The sequence below is a fragment of the Sorex fumeus genome, unplaced genomic scaffold, assembly GCF_029834395.1.
Source record: "Sorex fumeus unplaced genomic scaffold, SorFum_2.1 ptg000018l, whole genome shotgun sequence".
Classification (NCBI taxonomy): Eukaryota; Metazoa; Chordata; class Mammalia; order Eulipotyphla; family Soricidae; genus Sorex; species Sorex fumeus.
In genome coordinates, this window is record NW_026606075.1 from 20863537 (window position 1) to 20888922 (window position 25386).

Genomic DNA, 25386 nt, shown 5'->3' on the forward strand with positions numbered 1-25386 from the left:
ATCACATTTTCCTCAGTGGTAAAAATAATTGTTTTACAGGTTGGATCTAAAAAAATAAAAACTTCAAGAGAAAAATTGGGGTTTGGGGATGGTAGAAATTAGAATCAAACTAAACAGAAAAGTGAAACAAAATTTTTTGTTTTAAAATAAAATTTTATTTTATTGGAAATAATCTCTCTATTGCAATACTTTTTTTCAGTTAAGAATTCAAAAATAACTCAATCTTTCTTGTCCCTCATCTTGTCTCATATACTCCTGTGTGGATCCATCATCATACACACTTCAAAATAATGGATTTTTTCCTGTGACCTAGTCAGTATTTACAGGTTTCATTTGTTTCTAAGTAATATTTTGAGATATCCAAAATTAAACAAAAATGGGACTTCACATAAGAACCACTTAAAAATTATTGCAACACTAATTTAAAATTTCCTCTTTAAATTCCTTCCGAGAAACACTAAGGAAAAGTGAGTACAGACTATTTTATTCCTGAATCTGTCACTATGGTGACTTAAGTAAGCAATCTGTCCCTTCAGCAAAATAGGTTGTCTACGTAATAACAAAAGGCATTTCCTAAAACCCCAAGATAATTTCATTGACAGTACAAAATGTGGGCATTCATCTGCAAACATGACATTGCGTTTTACTTCTGACTTTCGAGGTTAATTTTACAGTAAATATTTGCAGCTTGGTCTTCAGAAGCTACCTCCCAGTCACTCTTAGAAGTAGGGTTCATGTAATGGGGTCTAGGCAGATACAGACAGATACTGGCACACACTCCAGTGACCTGCACAAAGTTAGTGAGGCAGAAGAGCATGAAAACATGGCAAGAAAACACACTACAAATTGCTCTTGGGGACTTTTAAATGCAATTGAATAGGAGTTTTATTTATTGACTTATCTTAAAGAAAAGTGCATTCCTGCTCCTGCTTGCCCAGAGACAGTGCACATCATCGAAAGGAGCTCCCTTAAAGTCGAGTTTCTGCTCTCACAATCCTAGTTCCAGGTCTCAAGAGCTCGGAAGGAGAAAGGGCTTGCAACTCACCACAAATTTCAAAATTCAAAGGTCAGCATAGTCACTGATAGTGCCCATGGATAACTACTGGGGTTGGGGTGGAGGTGCACCTGCTTCCAATCTTCTATGAGAAATAGGTACAAAACCATTGCCACGAGCTGAGGGAAACTTTCCTTCCCAGAGGGGAATGGCATCTGGAATTCCTCAGGCTCCTGCTTCCAGGATAAGCACACCCAGAGCCACGCTCTCTTGCTCTAGGAGATGAAGGATTCCAATACAGACTTGAATGGGGTCACCTTTTTCCATGTGCTCCTTTGTTTGAAACTGCTGTGCGTGTGGTCCTTTCACTGACTGATGCTGGTTTGAAATCACCTTCCAAGACCTTGTACTAGAGACAAGAAAGTTAATCTATACAAGCCTTGTCTTCTTCCAGACCTTGAGGTGCTTGGGGAAACTGACGTCAATCAGATTAAACTTTCCGTTTCGGAACACTGGGAATTGAATGGCAAGCCATGCCTTGTTAGGATCCAAATAACCCATGCTTGTTATCATGCAGCAAGATGTAGCAACCTCTGATTTGAAACGAAAGAGAACAAGCAAACTTAAAAAAAAAAAAGAAAACACCTATCAGTCACCCCAGGGGCTTAGTGCTACACTGTTGGCCAACATAAACTTGTGAAAATATTTTTGGGAACAGCCTTCAGATAGGATAAACATGTTTTTGGATATCTTTGATATTGCACTATGTATGTATGTACAGAGATGGTCCTTACCATGCAGGAGAAAAGAACATTCCCCACTTTTGTGATCCATGATCAAATCCAGTGCTGCCACTGGGTCTACTGAGCATTTATTAGTCAACCATTAGCTTGAACAAAATAGTTAAAGTGCAAAGGAAGAGGGAAAAGAGCCAACGATAGAATAATATTTTCATTGTTGGCAACAATATATTTCATGCCTTAAAGAGAAAATGTCCCGTGCAACAGACACAGGTATCACTCTAGTTTTTACTCTTCTTTCTTGTAAAGCAGAAATCTCCCTGAGAAGAGAAGAGGGAGGTAAGTAAGAGATAGCCCTATTACTTCAACAACTGATGATTCTGGGGAAAGCAGCGCCAACACCTCCCCCTGACCTGGGGGAGCAGGGCGAACCCCTGCATTTGATTCTGGCATACAAGTTGTTGAATGGTTGGGCCCATTTCCCATATACTTACACAATATTTACACTCCAAAATATCCCCAAATACTCTTGAAACAAAGATGGTTGGGGGAGAACTGTCTACCAACAGCACACGGCAGCGTGGGTTTTAAAAAGAAAATCCTACCAAACAGCTTTAAAAAAAAAAGACCACCAGTATTAATAGTGTTCCTAAAAATGGTTTCTGTAAATCAGAATAGATTCTCACATTACTATGGGTGGGGGTGGGGGTGGAAACATAGCATAGAAAAGTGCAGAGATGATTTGTAAGTAGATCTGTTCTCTTAGCACTGAAGCCACCTCTTCCCCACAGTGTGGCGTGACTTTCTGTCTGAATCCACAGTTTTGTCGGTATAGTCACAGGCTGGAATCATTCCAGACACAGGCTCCTGAGTTAAGGAAGGAAACTGTACATGCTAATCCTTGCCTTTCATCACGTCTACTCAGTCTGGTTGTCTAAAAGACTGAAAAAGCAGTTTCAGAACATGCCATTCCTCCAATATAAATATTTAGAATGCACTGGAAACCATGCACATGCTGTAGGCTGGAATTGCTTCTGTGTCGGCCCGACCCCCAAAGCTGCTGCTCTCTGAAGCTTAGAGCAAAGGAATGTAGGTAAATCTTAGGAGAAGCTTGGTCATGGGAGTGCCCTGGCCAGCAACATGCCATCCCAGGTCTCCCTGGAGCCTTGCCCCAGGTTCTGTTCGAACAGAATCTGGGACAAAGTCTGAAATGTACCTTCTTTTCCACTCCATCCATGTGGTTACTGGCATGTCCCACTTTACATTCCCTTAGGCAAAAATGGTGCCAACAACTTTGCTCAATATCCATCTTTCCACCTCCCCACCCTCATCTGAAGTACTTGTCTTTGACCCCCGAACAGCTGGGCGTCCCTGACTTCAGACAATTCCAGTTTGAATTGTTGTCTTTGGTGAACAAAGGAGGCTGGCTTCGCCTCCCCTACTCCTCGCTGTACCACCACAGGAGACATGGCATGCACATTCTGTCCATCCCTCTCTCCAGGAAAATCCCGAGCACTCAGGACCTGGGCCAGCTATTCAGGCAGGGAGCCGGGGTTCAATCTTTAGTGACAGGGCATAAAGCGTGTCTTCATCCATGATGAGGGCTTTGTCCAGCAAGTACTGCGTGACCTGTGGGACAAGAGGGAAATCTGATTTTCTAATTGTTTCAGAATGTTGGCTCATACCTACTCGAAAAGGTGTCTGATGACTTCAGTACTTTTTCATCATGAAAACATTTTATGTCAATTTTTAAAGCACCATAATAGAATCTTATTTTTATTTTTTATTTTCATTGTTTGGTTTTTTGGGTCACACCCAGAAATGCTCAGGGGTTACTAGTGGCTCTGCACTCAGGAATTACTCCTGACAGTACTCGGGGGACCATATGGGATGCTAGGGATCAAACCCAGGTTGGCCTCGTAAAGGCAAACAACCTATCTGCTCTGATATCACTCTGGCCCCTTTCATCTTATTTTTAAAAGATCAGATCTTTCTAGTCCTCCTTCATACCCACCCAGGCACTTACCTTAAGAAGTATTACTACTCTAAATTGATTTTATTCCCTAGATATACTCACAGAAATTGTTTCCCTTTATATAATTTCATGTGGTGTTATAATTATAAATGATATTCTGTTTTCCTCTGTTCATTGTAAGTTATGGAGAACTCCCCATGTTAGACCATAGAGCTCTAATGACTGGACAGACTTAATAGTGTGCTACAGGAGTGGAGATATAGTACAGGGGAAGAGGGATTTGTCTTGCATGTGGTCTACTGAGTACTGCTAGGTGTGGCCCAAATTCACCCTCTCCCTGCAAATTACTGTAATATAGTTTATTTAGTTATTTCGTATTGATGAGTATTTGGCTGCTGTTAATATTTCACCATTACACAATATGATAGCAAAATTCTTACTAGAAAGTCTTCTAATACACAGACACCGAAATGATGCTAAAAATGAAAATATTGGAGATCAAAGAGTTAGTACAATGAATAAGGTGCTTTCCTTATACATGGCTGACCCAGGTTCAATCTCTGGCAATGTATATGGGTCTCAGAGATCCAGTAGGAGTAAGCCCTGATCAGAGAGCCAGGAGTAGGTCCTAAGCACAGAGCCAGGACTAATCCCTGAGCATAATGTATTGACAAATGCATACCCCACAATGACAAATTATATAGATATATCTCACCCCAGAGAACAAAACCCATTACCACAGAGTTCCCTTGTGCAGCTTCTCATTCAGCCTGATCACAGAGCAACCACTGTTCTGATTCCTAACACCACAGATTAGTTTTAACTCCTCCAGAATTGTCAAAGAAATAGAATCCTTCTCTGTGTGTTCTTTTTTTGTCTAGATTCTTTGACTCAGTGCATATTGGAATGCATTTATTTCGAAAAGGTCCCTTGTCTCATCTCATCGCTGAATGGTACTGTACTGTACAGACACTCCACAATTTGATTATAAATTCATGTGCTGGTGGACACCTGAGCCAATTTTGAGGCTATGATTAAGAAATGAAGGGATGGGAGCATGGCTCAAAGGACCTATTTCCACATGGAATGCCAGCTTCAGTCCCACCAATATAAATCTCCCAGAGCGCTGGCAGAAGCCACCCAAGCAACAATCCAGGGGTAGCTTCTGAGAACCACCTGTGGGTGCGGCCCTTAAATAAAACCACCACAGCAACAACAAAAAGAAATGCAATAACCATTTTATTTTATCATTCATTAGTATTTATTTCATTATTATTGGGGGCACACCCAGTGGTGCTCAGAGCTTACTCTTGGCTTTGCACTCAGGGATCACTTCTGGCAACCCAGGTGCTGGGGATGAACCCAGGTCAGCTGTACGACCTGCTGTACAGTAAAGCTGATGCTGGGAGGACCATTCTAAACACAACTTTTAATGGGCATGTTTTCATTTCTCCTAGGGATAAATAGGAAATATTCATGGATCATAATATAGATGTATTTTTAAAATTTTAAGAAATTGTCAAATGATATTGAGTTGTATCGTGTTACTCTAATTACTAGTGTATTATAGTTGATATATATACATATTTATTAATCTCTACCAATGTATTATGACAGTTCCAATTGCTTAGTATATTTTTAACTATGTAAAGAGACCTCCTAAACTGCTGTTATGTGTTATTCCACGTTCTAATAAACACTTGAGATAATTAATCTTTTATTTTATTTTGTTTCTTAAATGTGAATTTTTTAATGTGTTGGAATGTGAGCAGAATATGCCTTTAAAATTTCTATAAATAAGACCAAAAAATAGGAATTTTTAAGAAACCATTTTCTATTTTTTTACACCCTTCCTCCTACCCCCTTCTCAGATAGCCTTAGGTTTATTATCAGAGTCCACTGGCTTGTCTTGTTTTATCTTTTCATCAGTTTTTATCTTTTTATATTACACATATAGTTGAAATCATCTAATATTCACCTTTTTCCTTCTGAATTACTTCACCGCACTAATCCCCTTGATTGACTTCCTTGACTTGCAGCAAATAGCAAAATTTTCATCCTTTTTATAGTTGAATACTATCCCTTTGCTTAAATGTACTGAGTTATTTAAAATCAACATTTACCTTTTTGTATGATTGATAAAAATAATGCCCTTAGCAATGTGTCTTACAGTAAAGCTGACCATTTTTCAATACTTGAAATGGTCATTTTTTTCTTCTTTTGTGAATTACCTATTTAAACCCTTGCCTTTTTTTACATTGTTTATGATTTTTAAAAATAGATTTATAGAAATACTTATTATCTTTATTTTATGTTACAAATATTCTTTCCTAGTATGATGCTTACGTTTTTATATTTTAAATCATTTTCCCCTGTCATTGTGAATTTTGATATACAACACATTTTATCAAGCTTATCTTTCATAATCTTTAAATTATATTCTTAAGGTCTTCCAAAACCAACAACAAAAATTTCCTCCTTCCTTCCCTTCCTTCCTTCCTTCCTTCCTTCCTTCCTTCCTTCCTTCCTTCCTTCCTTCCTTCCTTTCTCCCTCTCTTCCTCCCTTCCTTCCTTCCTCCCTCCTTCCCTTTTTTCCTTCCCTCCTCTACTTCCTCCCTTCCTCCCTTCCTGACTTGCCAAAGAGATATCTATTTTGTGACTCAGTTTTTGGTATTACTGACCAACTTGTTGTTTTGAATTCATTAGTTCAAAATTCATTCCTTTCCAAGCACACCACATTACCTTTGGTTGATGGTCTATTCGATAGGAAGTCTGCTGAAACTGACGTATCTCTCTGATGATATGTGATATCTAAAAGAGAAGCAAAAGATCAAAGCAAAGGTCTTTCCCCATCCTGCAGCACATTCTCTGGGCCCCTTCTCGGACTTGCCATTACTTTCTTCAGGGAGGGAGCTGGACCTGCAGTTATTCTTGGTATCCACATCTTTCTTACCTTTCAGTGAACTGAATAATGTTAACAGAATTCACAGTTGGGGAACAGTTTACACTGGGTGACCTCAGGTTTTGCCTTTTGAGGGAGTTATTACCCATAGCCTCCTTACTTCTAACTTTTCTCAGAATCCAGTTGTCCAACAAGTGCCTTCAGTTCCTCTCTATACTTGATCTGTGTTTAAATGTCATCCCTGGGGCTAGATTTTCCACCTCTTCTGTCCAGACTTCAAGCTGAAATGGCCTTGTCCAATCACCCCTCCATAAACCAATATCAAGTATTAGACCTCACGTCCCTCGTCTCATCAACTCGAGATTGAAAAGTAAACAGTGAGATCCTGGATTTAATCCCTCCCAAAGGCACTGAAGTCATTGAAATGGGCTGATATAAAATTCCCACTTACCATTCTCATCTTGGAGAAATTGACAAGGCCTTCCTCAGTAAAGTTGGGTGTTCCTTCTTCAATAAATGCCAGGTCCGTCAGGTACATGCCCAGGTACGGGACAGCTGGGGGGTTGCAACTGTAAGAACAAGCGTCACTGTTCTCAGATGCATTCACACCAAAGCAGATGTCCCACCCCAGTTAAAACATAAAGCAACTTTGCCGTGTTTGGCCTAAAGAATAAAATAATTTCATTCCAGTTCCCAAAATCCAATCATGATAGGCAGTTTTAAAGACATCTCATAATAGAATTAATATGAAAGACAGCTTGCACTTTGATAATGTGTTTGAGACAATTGCATGTTCCAACAACAGGAGGCTTTAGAGATAAATATAGAACAAATGTAGCAAGAAATAAAATGGCTACACTTCTCCAAAAACTAAAAATCAGTGTAGGAAAAGCCTGATGCTGTAACCGTGCTGAGGTATACATATTAGGTCTTACAGAACTGAGTGGGGAAAAGCAATGTGATAAGAGCTTGCAAAATTTTTTTTTCTGGGGGCTGGAGCAATAGCACAGTGGGTAGGGCTTTCTTTGCACATGGCTGACCTGGGTTCAATTCCCAGCATCCCATATGGTCCCCCGAGCACCACCGGGAGTGATTCAGCCAGGAGTGCGCGAGCCAGGAGTAACTACTGTGCATTGCCAGTGTGACCCAAAAAGCAAAAAAAAAAAAAAAAAAAAAAAAAAAATTCTGTTTGAATAACAATGTGTTTTAGAAATGTAGAAAGTGAAGGCTTAACATGACACCACGTGAAGGTTTAGCATCCCATATGGTTCTCTGAGCCCCAAGGGAGTGATATCTGAGTGCAGAGTCAGCAGTTAGCCTTGAGTACTGGTAAGTGTGGCCTAAAAACCAGAAACTAAAAAGAAGAAAGGAAGAAAGGAAGGAAGGGAGGGAGGGAGGGAGGGAGGGAGGAAGGAAGGAAGGAAGGAAGGAAGGAAGGAAGGAAGGAAGGAATAGAAAAGTCAAGAAAACCTAGATAGGGCTGGAGTGATAGCACAGAGGATAGGGCGTTTGCCTTGCACATGGCTGACCTGGGTTCGATTCCCAGCATCCCATATGGTCCCTCGAGCACTGCCAGGAGTAATTCCTGAGTGCATGAGCCAGGAGTAACCCCTGTGCATCGCCAGGTATGACCCAAAAAGCAAAATAAATAAACAAAAACCGAGATGTTGGAAGTGGTTTCTCTTTCTTTTTTTCAAGACAAAGTGGATGTAGGCCAGTATTTGTATAACAGTGAAATTACTTAAATTCATTTCTTACCTTGAATAATTTAATAATTAAGAGGACTTACTTTTTAAGAGTTTCTCTGAGATTTTTAAATCTTCCTTCAGATGAAACTGTCTTCTGAAGCTTGTCCATTAGAGCTTTTGTCTAGGGAAGGGAAGAGAAGAAAAGCTTATGTCCTAAAAGGAGGCCTAGGGCTTGAAAAATTAGTTGCCAAAATACACTTAAATCTCTTTTACAGTCACAAAATGGGGCAATGAAATGGACAGAAACTTTCTCAAAGAAGAAATTCGAATGGCTAAAAGGCACATGAGAAAATGCTCTACTTCATTAATCATCAGGGAGATGCAGATCAAAACAACAATGAGATATCATTTCATACCACAGACACTGACCCACATCCAAAAGAACAAAAGCAACTGGTGCTGGCATGGATGTGGCAAGAAAGGGACTCTCCTTCACTGCTGGTGTGAATGCTGACTGGTTCAGCCCTTTTGGAAAACAGTATGGATGATCCTCAAAACATTAGAAATTGAGCTCTCATTTGACCCAGGAATACCACTCCTGGGAATATATCCCAGAGAGGCAAAAAAGTATAGTTGAAGTGACATCTGCACTTGTTTGTTCATTGCAGCACTTTTACAATAGCTAGAATCTGGAAAAAACCTGAGTGCCCAAGAACAGATGACTGGTTAAAGAAATTTTGGTACATCTACACAATGGAGTACTGTGCAGCTGTTAGAAAAGATGAAGTCATGAAATTCATATTCAAGTGGTACTACATGGAAAGTATCATGCTAAGTGAAATGAGTCAGAAAGAAAGGGACAGACAGAGAAAGATTGCATTCATCTGGGGAACATAAAGTCACAAAATAGGAGACTAACTCCCAAGAATAGCCGAGATAAGTACCAGGAGGTTCATGCCATGGCTTGGAGGCCAGCCGCACACTCTAGGGGAAAAGACAGCTCAGATAGAGAAGGGAGCACCAAATAAAGGGTGTTGGGATGTTCCTTTCAGCATGGGAAATGCGTGATGAGAGTAGACTATAGACCGAACAAGATTGCCACTCAATGTCTCTTTTGCAAACCACAGCACTCAAAAGGAGAAAGATAACAAAAGGGAATGCCCTGTCACAGAGGTAGGGTGGGATGGGGGGATGGGGGGTGGGAGGGATACTGGGATTGGTGGTGGTGGAGAATGGGCACTGGTGGAGGGATGGGTATTCGATCATTGTATAACTGAAACCCAAGCACAAAAATTTGTAAGTCTACAACTGTACCTCATGGTGTTTCATTAATAAAAATTTAAGAAAAAAATCTCTTTTACAATCACAGATGTCAGCACTGTTGCCACTGTTGTGATATGACTGTGTGATGTGATCTGACTTTGCAAATGAAGAATTGGGACATTAGGTTTATATATGATACTTTAAGGAAAAGGTGCAGAGGGGTTTTCCTTTGGAAAAGTTCCTGTTCTGTCTTGAATACATGTATCCCCTCTTTTTCTCTTCTCACCCTTCTCTAAGTAAATTTATTTCAATAAAAAAAAGAAAGAAAGAGGCTGGAGAAAAGACAATGACTACACTACTCAATTAACCAAAATGAGAAAAAAATGTACAGAAAAAAATACCATGGGATCTCAAATAATAGAAAAGCACATGTTGAAGAAAGGATCTCAAAGGAGAGGTGTTGCTCAGTCAGTTTTCATGACATCTTTTTTTAATGCTAATCTCCTTGTCATCAAAGTACATATCTGACTGCTTTGCCAAATATATCAACCAATATTCTTCCCTCCAGGTCAGTTATTTTATGATCATCATCAACTTGTTGGAAAAGTACAACTACAGTTATCAGGAAATACAAGTTTTGACATTGGGCTGAAGTTTCTTCCATGGATACAGGAGGAGGGATAGGCTGGTCTTTGGGAAGATGGCTACAAACCAGGCCACTCAGCTGGAGCAAACTCTTCCTGCCCAGGACACTTTCTTTGATTCTGTCTCAGCCAGGTCTGCACATGCTCCACTTCATAAGAGCTTTCAAAGGGATTCAAAGGGCCTTCCCCACCCTAGTTCCTGAGATGCTGAGAGACAACAACCAGCAAGATCTGGATGTGGGTGGAAAGATCGGGGCTAGGATGAATTTGGATGGGCCTCCTGCCTGGCCTAGGGTTGGCCTCAGCTCAAAGAGGCTGTAGCAATGTAATCTGGCTACAGTCACAGACAAAAGTCATTGGGCTCCAGAGTGAATATTCCAATAAACCTTGGGGATATCTTGCAGACTGTGGGGAGGGGACAAACAGACCCTACCAAATATGATTAAAGTCAAGTCTTTGATTTTGGATGACAGTTAAATACCAATGTTGAAGACATTTTTGAGTGACCTATACACACAGATGGTTGGATATTAACTGTTTTAGGCTTCATCAGTGAATTGTCCCTTTTCCTCTTCCCAGAGAAGGTTACAGCGCTTTTATGAGTACTCCTAATCCCCTGAGTTTATTTTTAACCTTTCCTTTGTGCTTTACAATTCCCCAAGCCAGTTTTGGTTACTTAGGTGACTCTGTAATTTGCATTTGAAGTGAATTACTTGCTTTTCTATTCCCCTATAACTTTTAACTATAACTTTTCATATTTTACTATAGAACAATGTTCTTTGCCTAAACACAGAAAGACTGTTAATGTTATGCTCCTAATATCTGGGAGTTCATTGACTCAAATATATTTACTCCTGGGCATCTGTCATAATTACTTGACTCAGGCATAGGTTGCTATAATTCCCAACATGCCAAAAATTGGGGAGAGAGTGGGTAGCATCCCACCACAGTACCTGGATAGATCTTGGGTTAGTGGCAAAGCTACCCTGGCATCAAAACGGGACAATCTAGAAAACATAAAAGCATGGGCTTGATACAAGCCATTATGACTTAAGAGATAAAATCCTATGGGGAAGGAAGAGTTAAACTGGCCTGAGAATTTAGTTTGGGACTTACAGTAAAATTCTTGAACCATCAGGTCTCAAAGCCCAGTCAAGTATAATCAGAGTTGAGTTTTCAGGCTCCTGAGCACTACTAGGGAGTTAATTTTCTGAAGTTAATTTTCTGGGAATCATCTACAATTATGTGAGATATTTCTACTAGGGATCTGGGTGTAGGATAGGGAATTTTTCTATTATTTTTTAAATAGCATGTGAATCTATGACTATTTCAAGGTTAAAAATTTTTTCAGAGGCTGGAGACATAGTACACATAGTACACATAGTATACATTAAGGCACTTGTCTTGCATGTGAACTACTCTGGTTTGATCCCTGGCACTACATATGATCCCCTAAGCCCCACCTGGGGTGATCCTTGGGGACAGAGCTAGGAGTAAGGCCTGAGAAAGTCCCCAAACAAAAAAATCAAAATTATTTTAGGACCTGGGAGATAGTACAGCAGTTAAGATGCATACCTACTATGCATTCACCCTGGGTTCAGTTCCTAGCACCATATGGTCCCCCAATTATCTCCAGACAATATAAACACAAAGTCAAAGGGTCAGCAGGATCAATGGCCACCAGAGGGGAATGCTGTGAGCTCCCTGAGGCAATCACCACACACTGATCCTGGACAGGTCAGGCTGGCTGGATGTACCCAATGACCAACCAGCCAAAGATGACAGGGGAGCATCAGGGCTGCAGACAGCTTCCAGCAGCCCCAAGAATGCTTCCCAGCACCCTTGGTGAAAGCCCCAAGAGATCGAAGAAAGAAACTATGATTTCTTAGGAATCTTGAAAATGACAGGCATCAAAGCAAGTAAGTCTACTGAAAAGAAGAAAAAGAAAGTGCTATTTCTGTCATTAGGCCATAACCAAAAACTTATAGGAATGAAGAAGAATCATGACCATAGGACATTTTTGTCCTTTATGTTGGAGGACAAAGGATGAAAGAATGGAGCCGGGGTCCCATTGTGTTCACTTGGACTCAGCGTGCCCTCGCTATAAAATGCAGGAGACCATATGATTTTAAACCATGTTGTCGTGGGTGTCTCCTGCAATGTTCTAATGGATATTTTGATTTTCTTTTCTTTACTAAATTAGCCATTTTGAAATGCACACACGGAGTCAATTAAGTGGTAGGAACCCAGTAATTTGCCCATGTTTGCACCTTTCTTTGGCAGCCGAACTGCTTATTCCAGTTAATGATTTCCTAATGCGTAATATTTCTCTTGGCTCTCATGTCCCAGCCCACCCCCTTCTCACCACCATGAGTTATACTCTGGAGCCTGCTGGTGCTCACCTGCTTCGACACTTTGGCCCAAGTTTTCTTCAGCCTGTAGATGGCACTTCTGTTTAAGGCTGAGGTGATCTCCAGCACACCGTTATAGTTGTGCAGGCATCTGCAAATGTCAGCAACAGCCACCCACTTCTCAATGGCATTGGCACGGGAGCTAACGTCAGCGTAATTCATGATCTGTGAGGCCACCAGGTTACTCATCTGAAACAAGGAGAAAACCCAGAGAGGCGGCTGAGAGCCATAGCTGCTCATTCGGGCAAAAGACCAGGCTGTGGTGATCACAATCCCTATTTAGACACATTTAGCCCAGACTAAGGGCTGTAATAATCACACAAGCTAATGAGCAGCTGTTCATCCTAGAGTTAAAAGAGGGGCTGCTAGGAATCAGCTTCCTGGAGGAAGAGGCAATTTTGTGGATCAGCACTTAGTAGGGAAGGATCATGGCCAGTGATCTTTGAGGAAGTGTGGAGGAACACGTTAAGCCCAGAGGAATGACAACCTTTGTGGGTCATGGGTTTGGCCTCTTGGGGTCTCCCCACATGCCCCTGTTTGCCTCCACCTGCCACCAGTGTGGGAGACAGTCAAACAAAACACAATTTACCGCCGATAATACAACATTCTAACCAGGTCAACTCTTAAACTAGAAATACTTAGATGTAGGTGAAAACATTTTCTCTCCATCTTGCTGGATTTTCAACCAGCAGTTAGACTTTATCCACACTGTAATTTTCTTAAAGCTAAGAGGTAGAGAGGTGGTTTCAAAAGTTCAACACTTAGAATATGAAAAGAGAAAGAAAGGGATTACTAGCAAAGGAATGTGGAGGTCTATATTCTTAAAGTCATACACTAAATGTGATAGCTAGAGCCATTTTTGATGATTCCACAGTTAGACCTCACAGTGCCTCAGAGCTATCATTATGGATCTTCACTCAAACATTGTTTTGTATGGATAACCCAATATGGAGCAGACAGTATTTCTGATGCAGGATATCAAATAGAACAACCAATAATCGTCCTGAGTATAAGGCACCTTGGCACCCAGGATGACGGGAGACGGGTATAAATCAACTGAAGCTTACTGCTGGAAAGAATCAGAGCAGGGTGAGACACTAAGGTCAGCATAGATAGCAATGGTCTCGTATCATGCTCTGCGTGGTCCCTTTCTATCCTGCAATGTATTGGAGCAAAATTTTGAGTGATAATGAAGAGACGCACCAACCCTACCTTGCTGTCACTGGCATCGCTGGGAGCCAGTGACACATGTGCCACTCATTCTGTAAATACTCACGTGTGACTGTGAAAGATTGAGCATGTGAGCATGAAGGCAGCAGCTTAGACATTACAGAGCACTGACCAGACCTGGTACCATCTAAGGCCAACCTCGTCCATGCAGAAATTAACCGAATATGGTTAATTAACCAGATATGGTTAATCTCTGATGGGAGATATATTAGTTTTTACCATTTCCTTAGTTCTGGGTGGCAGATTTGAAATATGGGTGGCAGATTTGTTTGCTGTTAGAAGTATTTTAAGAGCTTGCTATCCATCTTTCTGGGACACATGCTGGTTTACTTTACGATTACTCACATCATTGAAGTGCTGGCTGGTTTTCATGATGTACGGGGTTCTCTCATTTTTATCCAATTTCATCCATCCCTGACCAAGAAACTCTCTGAAAATTCAAAATAAAATAAAAATCAACTACCTTTCTTAAAAAATGGTGACAGCTATTTCGGATGATTATTGTGAATGATTCTTAGGCATGAAACCTGACCTTGCCCAGCACCTGTTTCTGCAGGTTACTTCAAGCGAGTTACTTTAGCTCACACTAGCATTTCATTTCTCAATGCCAAAGAGACAAATATTGCTCAAGTTTCAGCTTTCTCCTCTAAATGTTTGGATCTCTATTCAGATCATTATAAAGGCTTCACTGCTGTGGGAAAACAATGACCACAAGCAGAAGAGAGACTGAAACTATTGCTCCCAGTCTACTTTCAAAGATTTAAAGCCTTAGCAAAAGGTCTAAACAATCTCTTCACTACCAAAACTTTGATTCAAGAACACCATGTTATACTTCACTTTTCTCTGCCATTTTCCAGGAAAATGTGAGGGTTATGGACAAGATTTTTTCCTTTGTTCTCCCCATAGCACAGAGTAGCATAAGGGGGAAGAACCAAATAAAAAAACTCGCTCCATTACCACCTCACAGCTAGCTAATGGGTGGAAGCAGTGAGGGCCATGGGAAATGAAACTGCTGGGCAACATCCTGCTCCTTCACTGTTCTCACAAACAGGTCACCAGATCACAATAAGCAACAGCTAACCAAGAAGGGACCTACAGAACATCTGTTGGATAGGCACTATAAATTAATAACTGAATAAAATGATGCTGACATGGATCATTGTCTTTGAAGAACCATCAATACATTGCCTAAACTTTTGTTTTCTTACATAGAGAACGAGAGGAGTCTTTCTAAGGGGAGAACAAGCAAAGTCTTTGTTTGGACAAATGGCATCTGTTGGCACGTTTCCTTTATGAGCGAATAACTAAAGTGAAAGGAAGGTGAGAATTAGGCAAGAGAGATGAATAGGGTCCATGTCACATAGGGAATGACATCCACAATGACAGAGGATCAGGTGAGCAGGTGGTTGGCCACTTGGATCTTTGTCTGTTGACATTGGTGGGGCTGCTGACTACACAGGTCTAATGGCACTAAGGGACTAGCCCAATGGAGGAAAGTCACTGGCAGAGGTTCACTTTGGCATATTGGGCCCAGGAAGGACAGGCGAGAGGGTCCTGGGAAGAGAACACACACCCAAAGAACCACGTAGGTTGGAATTTTGCTCTTTATTCCCCATTGTCCTCCCTCCTCCATCCTCTTGTTCTTGAGGGGGTCAGAAGGCAGGGTGAAGAACAGCTGTGGAATAGGGGTAGAGGGGAGAACAGAAGCCCTTTTGGTTTCTAATTCAAGTTCTTCAAATAGCTACAAGGTTTATTTGGAGGGTTAGTGGGTCACAGTTCTTTCCCTTGTGCTCATGGATAGGTCGAGTGGAAGAGAGGATAAAACACATAGAGAAAAAAATCTGTGGCTGCATCTCTGGCCTGACCCCTTCTACCTCTCTGATATGACAGAAACCCAGACTTTCTAGCCAGCCTCTGGCCAACTACCTGGCCTGCCTGACCCTCCGTCATTGAGGATGTCATTCCTTATGTGACATGGACCACATTCATCTCTCTTGCCTAATTCTCACCTTCCTTTCACTTTAGTTATCCACTCATAAAGGAAACATGCCAACAGATGTTAATTGTCCAAAGACTTTGCTTGTTCTCCCCTTAGTAAGACTCTCCTCATTCTCTATATAAGAAAACAAAAGTCTAGGTAATGTGTTTATGATTCTTCAAAGTATTATCCAAAACTCAGCAATATTTGTGAATTTCTAATCATTGGTGAAAAATTGCAACAGAATTTACAGCTTTTATTTCTTACCAGTATTTCTCAAAGCGTAGTATTCAATGACTCAGAATTATCTGAAATTAGTTGTGTCATGAAAATAGTTCTTGGGGCCAAACAGACAGTACAGGGGCTAGCACACTTACTTACTTTGCATGCAGCCAATCCTGGTTTAATCCCTGGGACCACTTATTCTCATCGGAGCACCAGTGGGCGCAACCCTTGAGCACAGAGCCAGGAGTATTCCTGAGAACTAGATTTGAACCAAAAATCAACCCCTATCAAAAAATGTTTCTTTCTTTTGTGGCGAGGTGTTGGGCCACACCTGACTATAGTCAGGGTTTCCTCCTGACCTCTGACCTACCGAGATCAGAATTTCAAAGGCAAGTGTATACTCCCCCCAGCCCCCCATCACACACAGCAAACCTCAAAGGCTACTCCCAGTATGATTCTTGGGGTCACTCCAGCAGTGTTTAGGGGGACATACAGCACCCAAGAAATAAGCCAAGGTCTCCGGCACACATAACTTAAACTCCAATCCATTGAACCATCTCTTTGTCCCAGAAGGTACATTTTCAATAAGTTTTCCAAGTGATTTTAGGCAAACTAAAGTTCAAAAGACCTTGTTACCACTGTAGCAAATTTTCTGTGATCCGAAAATTACAGGACACGAGAGAATAGAAAACTTTACGTTCTGTGATACACAGAGAAATATCAGTGGCAATGTCTTATGACTACTCAGTATTTGCAGATCAGCATTTCCAACATGAACTGGAAGCAACCACTTTATAATGAAGATTCACACGCAACTGCCTTCTGAAGAGTCAACTCTAAGCCTGGAAAACGGGGAGGCACTCACTCGTAGGGGATGCTTCTGAAAATAATATGGTCCAGGAGAGTGATCTGCTCAGCCAACTCCATGGCAGATAAGGTCTCAAAGCACTCAGCCTTTGGACAGTCTGTCTGCAAGAGTAAGTGTGGAGAATGAAACAAGCAGGAAAAGATGCCATTAGCTCACCTCAGTAGCTGAAATCTAGAGCCTGCCTGGGTATGAAAGAACACAGTAATTCTCAGTAGCAGCAGACAATGCTAATATCCTGCACCAACTGCCCACCCCCAGCCAAATTTGGTTCACATCTTAGAGTCGTGTTGATGACAACTCAAATCTGCAAGTGATCAGTTTTATCACCCTGTCTTCCATCAGATAGTTTGCACATAATTAACTGGGCTAAATAAGACTGAGGCTGAACTTACCAGCTGAATTATATCCTCTAATCTTAGGTGGATGTCATCTTGATCATCTTGTGAAAGGACCCTAAAAAAAAACCAACCAACATCTGCCATGAGAAAAAAGTAGGTACAAATTGACCAAATGCAGTCTGGATCTCCTGGGTGGGAAGTGGAGAGACTTGAGCTTGAGGCTGTGTTGTGCAGCTGGAGGCAAGGGATTGCAGAAACAGAGAACTACACGTAAAGACATACGAGGGCCATTGTGATCATAACAAGAAATTGTAGCAAGAGATCATAACAAGAAGTTAAAACATAAGTATCTTTTTAAAGGCTGTAATAATAACAAATAAAACTAAATAAACAAACCCAATATCAGAGAAAGCCTGAGGTGAGCTGGGTGGGCTCGAGTGAAGGGTCTAGCCCAATGTTCTCCAATCTTCTTAAACTCGTAGGCCAGCCCATGTCTTGTATACAGGTCCATGGACTGACACTTAGAAACCAGTTAGAGGACCAGTAGTTTTCAACATTTCTACAACTGTGGATTGGTACCAAGTGAAGGGACTGGTGGTGGAATGTGGGCACTTTATAACATAATCAGGAGGGTCTCTGATAGGCTGAATGTCCATCCTCTAAGCCCTAACATGGCCTGTCACTACAGACGCTAAATCAGGGAGGACAGAATCACTCTCACTGTGCAGACTGAGACCAGATGCACAGAGCGATAGTGTTTCAATATGCCCACACAGTGGCCAGTAGGCAAGCTCTTCCCCACGCTTCTCAGGTGACTTTGCCTGCGATGCATGAGGTGCTATATCAATGCGGAAGCAATGTTATTCACCTATCAGTGTTTTTTTGTTTTTGATAAGTAAAGAATAAATGAAAATATACATACACAAGTTAACACTGAAGTGAATGCTAGTTTTAGAGTAGGAACAAAATTTCACAGTCAACACAAGTTCAGAACCTAGGAGAGTGCTATTGATCTTATAACTTGCCATCTGGGCTAAGCATTTGGTGTTTTCCGAAATGATGGCAGAATCACTTATGTGGTCCCAAAACATGTAGACTGTCTGCTGGAATAAGCTTGTTTTAGAAGAAATCAGGATGCATTGTTTTGGTCAGTTTTGAAAGGATTTAAACAAAACTTCTGGGCCAAAGTCATAGTATAATGTACAGAGCATTTACCTTGCACTGGCCAAGCCAAGGTTCAATACCCAGCACCCCAGATGGCTCCCTGAGCTGGCTAGGAGTGATTTCTGAGCACAAAGCTGGGAGTAAGCCCTAAACACAGCTGCATGTGACCCCAAACCAAGTCAAAACAGAACAAAAAAAGTAAAAATAAACAAACAAAAAACTGCCATCCTCAAAATTACAAAACAAGCAGAGGAGTTACTTATTGTCTGTTCACCAGATACAAGTGGTAATAATCTCACACATGCTATCTATAATATATTTTTTAAAAATCCCTCCACCCAAGTACTATTTAGGTGGCTTGGGTGACCCTTGGGACCGCGAGGCCTGGACAGCACTGCATCATCAGGCCCTCACATGAACCACTACACTCATTGGCTGAGAATTGCCTGGAGTTTCCCAAGTCCCCTGGACATCACTTGGGAGGTTCCAGAAGAAATAAACGAAAAAAGTCATACTTCAAGAGCCCAGGCATGTGACTCAGTGGTAGAGCACCTGCCTTTTATTTTTTTTAAATCAGGACTACTTTCAAGATTACACAATAAGCCTTACAAAAAGAAAAGGAAAAAATAAACGGGAAAGATAATGAAAAGAGTTGTGAATTCAAAGAGCATCTACTAAATGTTTTTTTTAAGGTCCTCCCGTTGATCATCGATTTGCTCGAGCGGGCCCAGTAACGTCTCCATTGGAGACTTTGTTGTTACTGTGTCTGGCATATCGAATACGTCACGGGGAGCTTGCCAGGCTCTGCCGTGCGGGCAAGATACTCTCAGTAGCTTGCCGGGCTCTCCGAGAGGGGCAGAGGAATCGAACTCGGGTCGGCCAAGTTGGCTGTGTGCAAGGCAAACGCCCTACCGCTGTGCTATCGCTCTAGCCCTAATGTTTGGAGTTACTAAATGTTACTAAATGTTTGGAGTTACTAAAATAGGGAGGGGGGGCTGGTAGTTTTCTTTCCTTCCTTCCCTTTTCTGTGAATATTATTGCATATAAGCTTGTTTATGTTGCTTGCATATTTTGTTCTTTATGCGTTGGTAATGCTGTTTGCTATGGTTATACTCTTTTAGTTTCTAGGGGTTACATATAGACTTACTAGGGATCATTTTACTTGCGGTGCTCATATATGTGCTTGCCAAGAAGTTGGTCTCCTGCCCCCAGGGCCTGCCATCTTGTTAGCTGAAGAGGACTGCACCCTTTAATTGTTCCACTTGCACACAGAGCATTGGTCTTGCATGCCTGAAGTCAGCAGTTTGATCCCTGGTACTGCACCACATTGTTGGATTGTGATTTCCGGCAGCACAAGTATGAACTGCAGTGCATTGCAACCAGGGCAGAGGCTTCCCCAGACATTAAAACAGCAATCCTGACAAAGGCTAGGGGCGACCCTTTCATTAAGCATGGGGTTATACAGATATGGACATAAAAATGCAAAGAAACTTGCCCAGGGGCAGGCTCAGTGGAGTTCACTGTCCTGCTGGTCTGTGTGGCTCTTTAAGCAGACTCATAAAAGGCACCTCAAGGCTCCAGCACAGAACACATCAAACATGCGTATTCCCTCCTCTCTTACAAAAATGCCTGACTGTTGGCCAGGAACAGAATCCTTACAGACTGACTATAATTCTCGTGTTGATTTATGTCATTTGTGATCAAGACCTATAATTCGCATAGGGTCAAGGGCAGACTAAAATGAGGAAAAAAGAAAGTAATAGCTCTTTCTCCCCAATTGGTTAAGTCCCACCAAAGGGTTATGCATAGTGGAGACCAGAGATTCTTTCCCAGAGTGTTTGTCATTCTTTCCATTAGAGTCTAGATTCCCGAAGATAGCCCAGAGGACACATCATGATGTGTGCTTGTAGAAAAGATCCTCTTTATGAGGCTGGGCAATATCCTTCTCTCAGAAAGAAATACTAGGGAGTTCTTAGCTTCTATCAAATGTTCTTCTCTCGCGAAAGTCTAGCCCTAATGCCCTAAGTATAGTCTAGTTCTGCTATCTAAGATTTCTCCCTTCACTGTAACCTGTGGATACTATTTAGGGCTTTGTGATATTTGGAGGGCTGTGTTCTCATGGGTTGAGCCTAGTACAGTTGACTATTCAGGAAGTTGGTCACTGTGTGTGTGTGTGTGTGTTGTGAGTTGTGACACATATGTGTGTATGAGAAAAAATACCATTTTCAATTGGGGGCCATATGGCTCCCTGTGTGCCCCCAGGGAATTTCAAGGGATCCACAAATAAAATGGAACAAATTGGCAAGGGGCATAGCATAAGACAAAGGGGTCAACAAGAAGGAAAGGGGTCACAGTAAGGAAACAAGGTTGGAAAGGAGCATGGTCAGTAAAAGATTGAAAAATGCTGGTCAACAAAAGAATTTCCACTGCAGAATTTTAGGGATGAGTGAATTAAACAATGCCATGGGGAAGGAAGTATTTTATTTATTTTTAATACTTCATTTCTTTTTCCTTTTTTCTTTTTTTTACTTTTTTATTAGTGAATCACCATGAGGTACTGTTACATACTTACAAACGTTCATGTTTGCGTTTTAGACATACAATGATCAGTTACCCATCCCTCCCCCAGTGCCCATTCTCCACCACCAATGATCTCAGTATTTCCCCCGACACCACCCTCATCCCCAGCCTCTGTGGCAGGGCATTTCCTTTTGTTCTCTCTCTGAAGGAAGCATTTTAGAAATGCAATCTTGACAGTGAATTTTATTCACAAACAGGGCAATAGTCTTTCCAGGCCCAGTAAGCATTCCTTTACAAAGAGAGCCCTGTGATGCAGAAACAGCTCATCTCAGAAAGCTTCACTTTCCTCTTATTAATGTAGTATATGTCTAAAGATGGGATTCACACTGAAAAACCCAGGTATGCAGGACTAGTGACTAAAAACACCAGGTCTCCTGGGTCTGGGACTGGGCCATCCCCTTCCCACCTCCCGGCTCCTCGTGGCTGTCATGCCACGAACTGCCTCCAGAAACCATTTAAGCACATTAATGTCCATGATCACAAATCAGGGCTGGAGTGATAGCACAGTGGTTGGGCGTTTGCCTTACAAGTGGTCAACATGGCCGACCCGAGTTCTATTCCTCCGCCCCTCTCCACCCAGCAAGCTACCGAGAGTATCTCGCCCGCACAGCAGAGCCTGGCAAGCTACCCATGATGCATTCGATATGCCAAACACAGTAACAACAAGTCTCATGATGAAGATGTTACTGGGCCCGCTCGAGCAAATTGATGAACAACGGGAGGACCGTGACAGTGATCACAAATCAACCTCGGAACAGAGCACTCACTGCAGAGATGGCTCCAAACCCCAATTAAAATAATTTTAGATTCCCAGGAGAGCTTTTGCAGCCATGTGACATCCCATGCTTTATTTTTTTCCTTTTGTTGAATCCTTGAGACAGACCCTCACAGACATCTTATACTATTCATAACAAGCAGTACATAATAAATTACCTAGCGTCTGCCTGTTGGGCAGGCTTAAGTCGTGGTGGGACACTGCGAAATAATGGCGGTGGGAAGGTGAAACAGTGGTGGGATTGGTGTTGAAATATTGAATGTAATCAACTATTCTGAACAACTTTATGAAAATAAAATAAAAAATAAATAAGGATAGGATTCATGCTTCTAGCTCACAACAACTTGACTTAAATGTATTTGGATTAAAGGGCCATCCTGCTCCAGCATAACCTCATCTTACTATGATATCTGCAATGCCCTTTTCAATGTTCAAATGCAGGTACTGGGAGTTAGAACTTCAACATATTAGGAGGAAAGTGGTGTGCGGTGAGACAACAATTCAATCTGTGGCAACTTCTAGACCAAATAGGGATCTGATCATGGGACCTTGAGCTAATAGGACTAAGAATAACAAGTTACTGCTGTGTCAGAGTAAAGTATGATATCGGTGCCATTCGCAAGTGACTTTCAGAAATATGGGATGGAGTGAATTAAACGGACCCCTTTCCAAATCAAGTACCTTGATTTAAAAGAAATATGTATCCCTGTTTGGAAAAAATAATTATTTTCAGATATTGCACCTGAGGAGGGAACTAGAAGTCAGATGGCAAAGATGAACAAAGATGAAGCACAGAGATGGTACATGTCCCATTTCTAACTAAGGATGGATAGCATGGCCATGAATGAACTGGGAAGTGACCGAAATTTCTAAATAAGGCCAAAGAAGACGCTGCTCAAGGAGAATGCATTGGGAAAAAACCCACCAGAAGAAAGCTTGTGATGTGCTTGGATACTGACTGTAACCCAGAGTCAGTCTCCAGGGGGAAAGTCAAAGTTCCAGCTTTGATGATATAGAAACACAGGCACCAACTATATATGATCTACATGATGTGGAAACTCCCATCTGAAAAGTTGGCAATAAAGTTGATCTCCAATTAGTGAAAGAGATGAAAAAAATTTCAGCAGTTTTAATGGTGATACATTCACAAGTCAGGTGCACAAACTCCGCTGAAACTCTCCTACTCTATTCATAACTGTGAATTTAGGATGAAGGAGAACCTAGTTGAGAGAGGTGGGTAGAGGGAGATACTTGTGTAATGCCTGCTGGAGAATCACAAGAAAACTTCCTTGAGGATGCCTCCCTTTGACTTTTGGTTCCGCAACAGACAACTGTCTGTCCATACAAAGGGGCAACCTTACATGTTCTGTCACCCAGGCCTATTCTTAAGGCGGCTGGGCCTCATCTACCTCCAGGACAGAGAAGGCAATAGGCACACCTTCCCTGGGAGAGCAGATACCCTGCTAGTCCGAGGTTCTGTGATGCATGCTTTTGGTGAGATAGGACCTCATCCTCTCTGAATACTGCACAGATCTGCAGATGACTGTCACTGCCTTTACCTCAGGATATTCGCTGTGGCTTTTCTTTCTTGGGGAAGAAGATCTGGGTCTCGCAAAACTTCTTCTAGCAAATTTAAGACGTTCATCTTTAGTTCATTGTTGAGGTCAAAATCCTAAAAAAAAAAGAAAAGCATCTTTAAGGGTTTTTTTTTACTTTGGAAGGATGTAACTCTAGGACAATGATGACATTCCTCAATGACCTCCTTTTTTCACAAAAACCTGAATTAATTGATTTGGGAGGAGACCTATTGTTGGTTTCCCTAACAAGGTCCTTTGTGTTTTGTTTTCTGGGCTACACCCAGCTGAGCTCAGGGTTTACTCAGGACTTACTTTTGGCTCTGATCACTTCTGGTGTGCTCTGGGAGACCATAGGGGGTGTTGGCGATTAAACCAGGGTTGGCCACATGCAAGGCAAGTTCCTTACTCCTTACAGCCCAGACAGACTCCTTTGGGAATGGGAATTCCCCATAATAGGTATGTGCTTCCCTTAGTCTGAAAACACTGTTCCTTCTCCTTACATTCACTCCTTTTCATTAAGTCCAGAAGGTAGTTTACCTTCTCCCAAGGGTTTTTCTTAGCTGATCCAGTGGAAAAAGAACTTGACTTTGTCTATGGTGCCCTCTGTAATAAACCATGGGCTAGAGAGAACAATTTAATTATCTTTTCCCAGAGGACCATGAGTAGCATCAGTAACTGGAATGTAGTAGGAACACAAAAAAATGATTTGTTGCAAAAATAAAACCTGTCAGGGCCAGAGAGGTAGTTCAGTGGGTAGGGAATTTGCCTTGCATGCGGCAGACCTATGTCCAGTCCCCAGCATTTCATATGGTCCTCCAACCATGCAAGGAGTGATCCCTGAATGCAAAGCCAGGAGTCAGCCCTGAGTACCACCAGGTGTGACCCCAAACCTCCAGTGCCAAAAAAACAAAACAAAACAAAAAAACCCAAACCCATAAATAAATGAATAAAACTTGTCATTTGGGCAGCGACTTGAATAATAAACATATGCAAAATACAAAGAATAAATGATACTCATACACGGATGTGACCAAGTCAAACATAGGAATGAAATGAATGGCACCTGTTGAGGAAAGTAGGAGCAGTAGTAGCATGAAAACCTGAAAGCCTATACTGATGTTCACAAATATATAAAAAAATAAAAATACATAAAGTGTGGAAGAGAAAACTGTTGTTTTATAATTTCATTCTAACTAATTAATGTAAAGGTAGATTGAGGGTTAAAAAATCACTATTTCAATCAAAGCAGAAACTGAATCAGGCAATGGACATGAAAGGATGCTGAAATTTAATGTTGACTACCACCTCCTCCTGAGTTATTTGCTAATTATAAAAGGGGAAATAAGGCAGACATCTCCTTAACAAATTGTTCAGTCAGTGGAACAAACAAACAACCATGAACCTATTAATGTACTGCTCTATGAACATTCGTCACATAGTATTTTTGCCCTGAATACATAATAATCTCAATCAAGCTGGGAATAAGACTTGGGCTATATTGTTCAAAAATACTAGTTTTATAAAATACAACAACAACAACAACAACAAATCCCAAAACCCAAAACCCAAAACTACCCAAGTAACTGTTTGATCACAAAGAAAACCAAAGACCAGGAAAAGAGCTCAAAGGGCTGAAGCACATACTTTTCATGCCTTCAGTATCAGGCTTGATGAAGTTAGCTGTAGCCCTTAACCTCAGCTGTTAGAGGATACAGCTATACTGACATAGGAAACTGTCAGATCTGGAATCAGGCGGGAAATACTATTAAGGACATTATTGGAACAATTGGCAAAAAATTCTCAACCCTATACACTGGTTAATCTGCCCATGTAAAATTGTTCTGAATGTAATCATTTTACTGAGGCTGTGTAAGATAGTCCTTGATTTTTGGCTTTGGGAGAGGAGGGAAGAAATCGAGAGAACAGAGTAAACATGTCAGCTAATAGTGACTCGAGATGTATATATAACAGTGTACTTTGCTTTATTCTGCCACTTTTCTCTTGATTAAAAGAATTTTAAGGTAAAAAGTTAAA

At 41.4% G+C, this 25386-nt stretch overlaps 1 protein-coding gene across 1 annotated transcript in view; it reads right to left on the minus strand.

The window, feature by feature from the left end:
- Positions 1-2837: 2837 nt before the first annotated feature.
- The window catches only part of RASGRF2 (Ras protein specific guanine nucleotide releasing factor 2), a 261112-nt gene continuing 238563 nt past the window's right edge, over positions 2838-25386 (minus strand). The window contains exons 19-27 of the mRNA XM_056112497.1: positions 23335-23447; positions 17311-17371; positions 16916-17019; positions 14193-14277; positions 12609-12806; positions 8401-8480; positions 7063-7180; positions 6452-6520; positions 2838-3363 (exon numbers count right to left, since the gene is read on the minus strand). Of these exons, the coding sequence (XP_055968472.1) occupies positions 3271-3363; positions 6452-6520; positions 7063-7180; positions 8401-8480; positions 12609-12806; positions 14193-14277; positions 16916-17019; positions 17311-17371; positions 23335-23447 (921 nt within the window). The 3' untranslated portion in view covers positions 2838-3270. The remainder of the gene's footprint in view (positions 3364-6451; positions 6521-7062; positions 7181-8400; positions 8481-12608; positions 12807-14192; positions 14278-16915; positions 17020-17310; positions 17372-23334; positions 23448-25386) is intronic.